The sequence below is a fragment of the Bolinopsis microptera genome, unplaced genomic scaffold (genome assembly GCF_026151205.1).
Source record: "Bolinopsis microptera isolate Bmic1 unplaced genomic scaffold, MBARI_Bmic_1.0 sca7, whole genome shotgun sequence".
In the NCBI taxonomy this organism is placed as follows: Eukaryota; Metazoa; Ctenophora; class Tentaculata; order Lobata; family Bolinopsidae; genus Bolinopsis; species Bolinopsis microptera.
The window spans coordinates 76,586-83,819 of record NW_026971779.1 but is presented as its reverse complement, the minus strand read 5'-3'; the positions used below and the strand labels follow the sequence as shown (position 1 = coordinate 83,819).

General features: G+C 36.1%; 1 protein-coding gene across 1 annotated transcript; it reads right to left on the bottom strand.

Moving 5' to 3' along the window:
• Nucleotides 1–257: 257 nt before the first annotated feature.
• LOC134825677 (sodium-dependent phosphate transport protein 2B-like) lies at nt 258–1,369 on the bottom strand. Its single transcript, XM_063837879.1, has 4 exons — nt 1,358–1,369; nt 1,083–1,209; nt 676–807; nt 258–544 (listed from the first exon to the last, which is right to left on the bottom strand). Exons 2-4 carry the CDS (start codon nt 1,186–1,188, stop codon nt 258–260), a joined length of 525 nt encoding a protein of 174 aa, XP_063693949.1. The 5' UTR covers nt 1,189–1,209; nt 1,358–1,369.
• Nucleotides 1,370–7,234: the final 5,865 nt, after the last annotated feature.

Below are 7,234 nucleotides of genomic sequence, written 5' to 3'. Positions count from 1 at the left end.
CAGATTCAGAGGAGGACGGGATGTTTTCCGAAGTAGAGTATCCGATAGTGGGAATCCTCTACCTTCAGGTCATCGGCATCTTTCCCCGGCCAAACGGCACCCTCAAACCAATCTCCCCCAATATATATTGAGGATGAAGCGCCGCCTCCCTACAGTGCTCAGTGAGTAAATCCACCAAGATACTTAAGATCGACCCAGTGTAACAGTGAACAGACCTTCTAAAGAATAAGACACTTACTAACACAGACATTAGTTAACTAATCATGTTGTTGGGAGACGACAAATGACAAATATTGTACTTTGGGGAAAGATAACACAATACCAAGAAGACAAACCTTTGTGACTTCCGCCAGAACTTTCTTGATGTTCATTCTGATAACCTTATCCGTGAAGGGTTTCGTGATGATTTTGATGAAATCTTGGTTTTCTCCAGAAGATTTGCCCACACCTTTCACTATAATCTCGCTGAGAAACCTTATCGGATGGAAGAGAGCTTCCAATGGGAGGAACACTGCAACACACAGCCAGTTGAAGCAGTCGTGAACTGGAAATTGTTGAGCGTTATTAATTGATTATTTGTAATTTCATCATAGTACCAAATACAATTGCGTATTCTGAATAAACTTCAAACTTTTAGTCAATAAAGAATTGTATTTAATGATCTAAACTTTGTACCTGTCGCTCCTGCAAAGGATCTACGGAATTGTTTCCTGTCCATTGATTGTCCCATACTGACAATTGTATTCGTCACTGTTGTCCCAATGTTTGCCCCCATGATTATGTTTATTGCTGGAGTCAACTCCAATACTGCCAAACATTATCGGTGAACTTCAAAACAAGATTCGGACTACTTCTATGAAATCAAACATTGATGTTTTAAAACCGAAACAAAATTTACAAACAGCGTTAATAGTTGAACAAAATTGATCAAACTCTAACTGTCTAAGTGAATACAGTGTTGAATGAAGCTCAATACTGACACCAATCATAGCACCGGTAAAGGTCGAGGAGCTCTGAAACGATACCCGTCACGTTCATTTTCACATTCACTCTCACTCTCATACTCTTTCACTTTTACTTACTGCCGGCGGCGATCATAGCGACTATGATACTAGTAGAAGTAGAGGAGCTCTGAACTAATACTGTCACCAGAACACCCAACATTAGTCCAACTATAGGGTTACTCATGATTGAGCCCTGGGAAAATGCCTGGAGGATACAGGTCGGTTAATAACAGCATGTAGCTAAAAAGTAAAATCTGATATTACCATGAACCATGGGAATTGCAGCAATATGTATAAATATGATTCCATGGTTTGATTCACGACAAACCGATAAATCCTCTAATTTTACTTACAGCCCCAGCAGATTTGCCCCGACTAACTGGAACGCAGCAGAAAAGGAATGTTAGAGAGTTAATAAAGAGGTAGATACACAGGAATGCAAACAGGATCCTCCCTATAATCCACAAAACTGAGCCAATTCTTTGTAATTCCGTCTTTTCTTGAAAGTATGTAAATTGGGTTTATATTTGCGGATAAAACCACCAAGGGCAAAAAATAAAATAAGTGGGGTGGTTATATAATGAAGTGGGTCAATGGGTTTTTCAACCACGTCAGTAAAAAATTCTAGAAAATTTTCATTAATTTTTTTTTGCCAGGGTCTTTAAACGGATTTTTGGAAATTTTGATTATCTCGAGGTCAAAATAACATAATAATTTAAAAACTGAAGAGCAAAAAAAAAATTTTTAAAAGCCTTTTTTAAAATTTTAATTTTAAAAAAAAAAGGTTTCCAAACTGGTTTACCAAAGGGGGGGTTGTTTTTACTTTTAAATGGGGCCCAAAAATTTCCCCAGAAAATTTTTAATAACCCATGCTTGGAGGGGGGGGGAATTAGAAAAAGCTGTTGATTTTTTCTGTTTTAAAAAACTATTAAAAAACCAAAAAAGGGTATCCTAAAAACTGTATAAATTTTTTCCTGAAATAATTTTTTAAATAAGGGGGCAAGATTTTTTCCCCCCGGGGGAACCCCCCCGGGGGGAACTTTAAACTCCAAACCCCTCCCCCCTTTTAACCCCAGGGGTAAAAACCACCCCCCCAAAATTTTTCCTTTTTTTTTGCTCCTCCCCCCTTTTTTTCCCCCCAAAAGGGGGACTTTCCCCCTTTTTTTTTTCCCCCCCGGGGGGCCCCCCCAATTCTTTAACGTGGGCCTTACGTGGGGGGCCCCGTTTTTTTAACCTGCGTTTTTGGTTTTCTCCCCGTCGGGGGCCGTTTTACTTTCCCCTTGTAAACCTTTGCTTTTTGGTTTTTGGGGGGTGGAAAACCAGAAAAAGGGGGGGGAAAAGGGGAAAATTTTTTTTTTGAAAAGGGGGGAAAAAAAAAAGGGGGGGAAAAGTTTTTTTCCTCTAAAAAAAATTTGGGGGGGGTTTTTCCACTGCTTTTTTTTTCTTGGGGGGAAATTTTAATTTATTTACCGGGCCTTTTTTGGTTAAAAATTAACCCCGTAAAAATTTTTAATTTTTAATTTTTTAAAAAAAGTTCGGGGGTTTTAAAAAGGGGCCCCCCTTTTCTTGGGGGAACCAAATTTTTAAAATATGTTTTAAAGTTCCTATAGGATTGTAAAAAAAATTTTAATAATTTTTTAAAAAATAAAGGGGGGGCTAGAATTTGAAATTTTTTAAAATATTTTTGGTTTTTTTTTTGGGAAAAAATGCTAAGGGGCCAAAACGAAAAGGGGCATTTTTTTAGCAAATAAACCGCCCCCAAAAAAAACGGGTTTTAAAAGGGATCATCGGTTTTTTGTTTTTATAGTTAAAAAAAAATTTGAGTTTTTTTGGGGCCGTCGTTTTTTTTTGGCGGGGGGGAAAAATTTAAAATTTAAAAAAATTACAAAGGGGTTTGGGGAGGTTTTAAAGTTTTTTTAAGCTCGAAAATAAACTTTTTTGGGGGGAATTTTAAACACCCCCAAAGCAAAATTTGTTTCTTTTAAATTTCTACCTCAAAAATTTTAAACGGGATCTGAGTTTTTGGTTTTTGGGGTTTTTTTTTTTTATCAAAAAAATTTGGGAAAATTTAAAAAAAAAACCTTTTGGGGGGGAAAATTACTGTTTTTTTTTTTTTTTTTTTTTTCTGAAAAAAACCCCCCCCAAAAAATAACAAAAATTTTTTGTTTTTTTTATTTCAATTTCCTTTTTAAAATTTTGGGGGGGTTTTTTTTTGGGGGGGGCCCTTTTTCATGGGGTGCCTCATGTATTAAAAAAAAAAAAATATTTTTAATATACTTTACGGGGGGTTTTTTGAGGGAAAGGGGGGTGTTTTCCACATTTTCGGGGTCCCCTAAAAAGGGCCCAGGGTTGTTTGGGGGAACTCCCGTTCCTTTACTTCCCCCCTTTATAAATTCGGGGTTTCCCCCACCTTTTTTACCTTCGGGGGTTTTTTTTTGCGCTCTAGATCTAGTCGAGGATTTTTTTTACTGGGAAAATTTTTTGAGCTTTTTTAATTCTTGTTCTTTTTTTCTTGTTGTGGAAAAAAATTTCCGAATGGGGGCTTTTTTTAAAATTTGGGGGGAAAATTTGGGGTTTGTTTAATTTGGGGGGTTTAAAGGGGGGCCCCAAAAAAAAGGGGGGGGGGAAATTTTGAAAAGATTTTGAAAAAATTGTAAAATTTTGGCCCCCATGGAAAAATTTGCCGATAAATCCAAGTATGATTTTGGATAAAAAAAAAATAAATTTTAAACCCAAGGGGGGGGGAATTAAGGGGTCCCCAGAAAAGTTTTTTTGGGGGGAGGGTAGGGAAAAAACAAAAAAAAAAACCACACGGTTTTTCCTTAAAACCAAAAACCCCGGGGGATTACCATGACCCCACCAAAATTAATTTTTTTAAAAAAAAAACTTTAAGGGTTTTTTCATGGGGGGGGTTTCAATGGCCGGGTTTTTAAAAGGGCCCCCTTGAAAAAACTAGGGTTTTTTTATTTTCCAGTAAAAAATTTTTTTGCTGGGCAAAGGTGGTTTTTTAAATTTTAAAATCCACCGGTACCCCCCCCAAAACTTTTTATCGTCAAAAGGGAAAAAAATTACATGGTACTGGGAAAAACTTTCGGAACAAAAAGGGGGGGCGGAAAAAGAATAGGCCCCCCACCTTTTTCCTAGTTTCCTTTTTTTTGGCATCCCATGGTTTCCGATTCCCCAAAGGGCCCCCCAAAACGTTTTTAAAATCGGGGGGGGGAAAATTTCATTTTGGTTTCGAGGGGGAAAATTTACTTTTTTTTTAAAATGAAAATTACTTTTGGGGTTTTTTAAACCAGTTGTTAAAAAATTTCAATATTGCCCCGCTCCCCCACTAAAACCGGGTTTCCCCCACCCTTTAAAGCTCAGTGGGTTTTTAACACATGTATGGGGGGGGATTTTTATTTTCCCGATTCCCACGATGTAAAAACCCCATCAAAATTTTAAGTGTAAGGGGAACCAATTTTTTTTCCAAAGTAAAATTTCCCCTTTTAGAGGGTTCACGAAAAACCGACTCACAAAAATTGAAATTTAAAAAAGGGGTCCCCACAATGGGGCCCCTTTTTTGGGGACAAAAAAAAAAAAAAAACCGGGGAAAAAATTGGGGCGTTTTTTTAAAAAAATTTCCTAGGGGGGGGAAAATGGTTTTAAACAAAATTAAAAATTTTTTAAAACTAAATTTTTAAGTTTTAAAAAGTTTATTCTAAAAAAAACCGATGCGCTTTTTTTGGGGGGTTTCCCGGGTTTGGTCTTTAATGTTACAGTGCGGGCCCCCAATTTTCCAATATTGGGGGTAGCATTAAAACAAGAAAAAACCCCCCCCCCCAAAAAAAACCCCCATTAATTTTTTAGTTTCCCTTTTTTTAAAAACAAAACAAAAAAAACTTTTAAAAATTTTTTTTTGTAAACTTTACCCCAAATTTTCAGCGGAAAACTTTTTTATTTTTTTTGATTTTTTGGGGGGAAAAGGCCCCTTTTGCCATTTTTTTGGGATAATGATGAAAAACGAAAAAAATTTTTTTTAAGTTTTTTCCCCAAAGAAAAAAAAAATTTTTTTTCCAATTGGGGGGAAACCAACTTCTTATAGTTAATTTAATATACAAGGGAAATGGGGGGCCCCATTTTCGGGATTCTTCGGGGGCCCCCAAAGAACTTTTTTTTTCCTCCAATTTCGATGGGTTTTTGGGAAAAGGGGGAAAAAAAAAAAAAAAAAACTATGATCCCCCCTTTTTTTTAAGAGGGGAAAAAAAAATTTTTCCCCATTTTGGCATTGTTTTTTGCCTTTACCCCTAAGGGGGAAAAAGTAACTAGGGTTTTTTAACCCGGCTTTAAAAAACTTTTTAGGGTTTAAAAAACTTTTTTTCAAAAAGGGGCACGTTACCGTAACCCTTTTTCCCTTTTTTTTAAGGGGTACCAAAAAAAAAGGGAAATTTTTTTTAAAAATTTTTGTTTTTTAAATTCAAAAAAAAAATTAGGGGTGCCCGAAGGGGGGTTAAATACTGAAAAAAAACTAAAAAAGCTTTTTTTCTTTAATCTTGCTGTAAGCAGTGGGGGAGGGCCAGGCGAAGGGGCAGTTAAAAAAAAAAATTTTTTTTAAAAAATTTTTTTGGATCAAGAAAAAAAATTTCAGAAAAAAAGCAAAAGGACAAAACCCCCCCCGGGGGGAATTTTTGGGTGGCTTTTTTTTCCTTCATTTTAAAGGTACGTACCCGTTTTTACCCCCCCTTTTTTCCTTTATTTTGGGGGCCCGATTTTTTTCGGTTTTTCCCAAAAAATTTCGCGGGAAAAGGCCAAAATTTAAAACCTTTTTTGTCTTTAAAAAAAAAATTTTTTTTTTCAAACACTTTTGGGGTTTTTAAAATTTAGTGGGGGATTTTTTTAAATTTTATTTTTTAAAAATCGGGGAAAAAAGGGGTCAAAGTTTTTTGGAATTTTTGAAAAAAAAAAAATAAAAACAAATCGTTTTTTTAAAATGCTTTTTTTTTTGCCGGGGGGGCACGTTAGGGCCTTCAATAGCATTTGACAAAAGCCCCCCCAAAAAAAAAGGGGGGAAAAAAATTTTTTAAAAATCTAAAATTTTGGCAAAAAAAACGATTTTTATAAATAAATTAATCTTAAAATTTGGATAAAAAAAATTTTAAAAAAAAACCAAAAGGGGGGACCAAAAAATTTTGTATCTTTAAAAAAAAGCCTGCCTTACGGAGTTTTGGGGGTGAATAAAAAGGAGAGGGTTCCCCCGGGAAAAGGGGGGGGGACTGTATCATTTTTTACCACAGCTGGTGCGAATAAAAATCAGCTTTTAAGACAAAGGAAACATATACTGAAAATGGGGGTAGATGAAGTGCCGCAGTTGCAACGTGACTGGGGTTTCATGCTAAGTTTCACAAATTAAAAGGACGTGTGTTTCAGTTGTTAGAGTTTTTGGCAGAGGATATTATGTACAAAGGGATTGCAGGCAGAAGGTGACGTCTACTTTTGATAACAATGTTAAAAAGTAAAAGTAAAACCAGCTGTTTAAGTTTTAATACCATTCAAATAAAAATGCCTCCGTAAAATTATTAATGCGATTAAAGTAAAAGGTATTTCATATTTCACAAGGACGTGCTAGAAATTGCGCATATAACCGGGATATCAACTGAACCAGGTTTATAGAAAAACGGAAAACTCGATCTGAGTGCGTGATGGCTCAGAAAACTGTTTGCCTGGTCCCTTAAAAATAGTTGGAAGGACCATGTGCTAAAAAACCAAAACCATGAATCCGAAATACAAAAAATGTATGTGTGTCTTTGATTTGGAATCAGAAGACCATTTCAATTTTTCTTCATAATCTCCGGGAAAGGAAAAGCTGGTTTTAATTGAGTTTTTTTTACGGTAGAGTTGACCGCACCAAATTATATTACCCGCAATGTGTGGTTGTGGTTCCACCTGCACTTCTGCAAAAAATGTTTACGGAGACTCAAACACAAATGATCAAAGTTTCTCCAAAATTGCACAGTTTCTTCCAAAAATCTCATGGTAAAGATAAAAAGGTTCTGAAACTCCCGGGGGCTGATCAATTGTTACAGTTCTCTATAATCTAACAGTTACTGGGCGGCCGCTCAGCCTGTCATTTCCGCCGAAATCTCTATTGTTTAATCAACATAATAGCCTGGGGGTCCCCAGGTAATATACTACAGCAGACCTACGCTGGGCTTTGTCTCGTGCAATTACTACTCTTTTTAGGTAAATAC

Coding starts and splice junctions, on each gene's coding strand:
- LOC134825677 (XM_063837879.1), bottom strand. CDS start 1,188: ATGAGTAACCCTATAGTTGGACTAATGTTGGGTGTTCTGGTGACAGTA. Junction 808..1,082: donor CGCTATGATCGCCGCCGGCA/GTAAGTAAAAGT, acceptor AATGTTTGGCAG/TATTGGAGTTGACTCCAGCA. Junction 545..675: donor ATCCTTTGCAGGAGCGACAG/GTACAAAGTTTA, acceptor AACAATTTCCAG/TTCACGACTGCTTCAACTGG.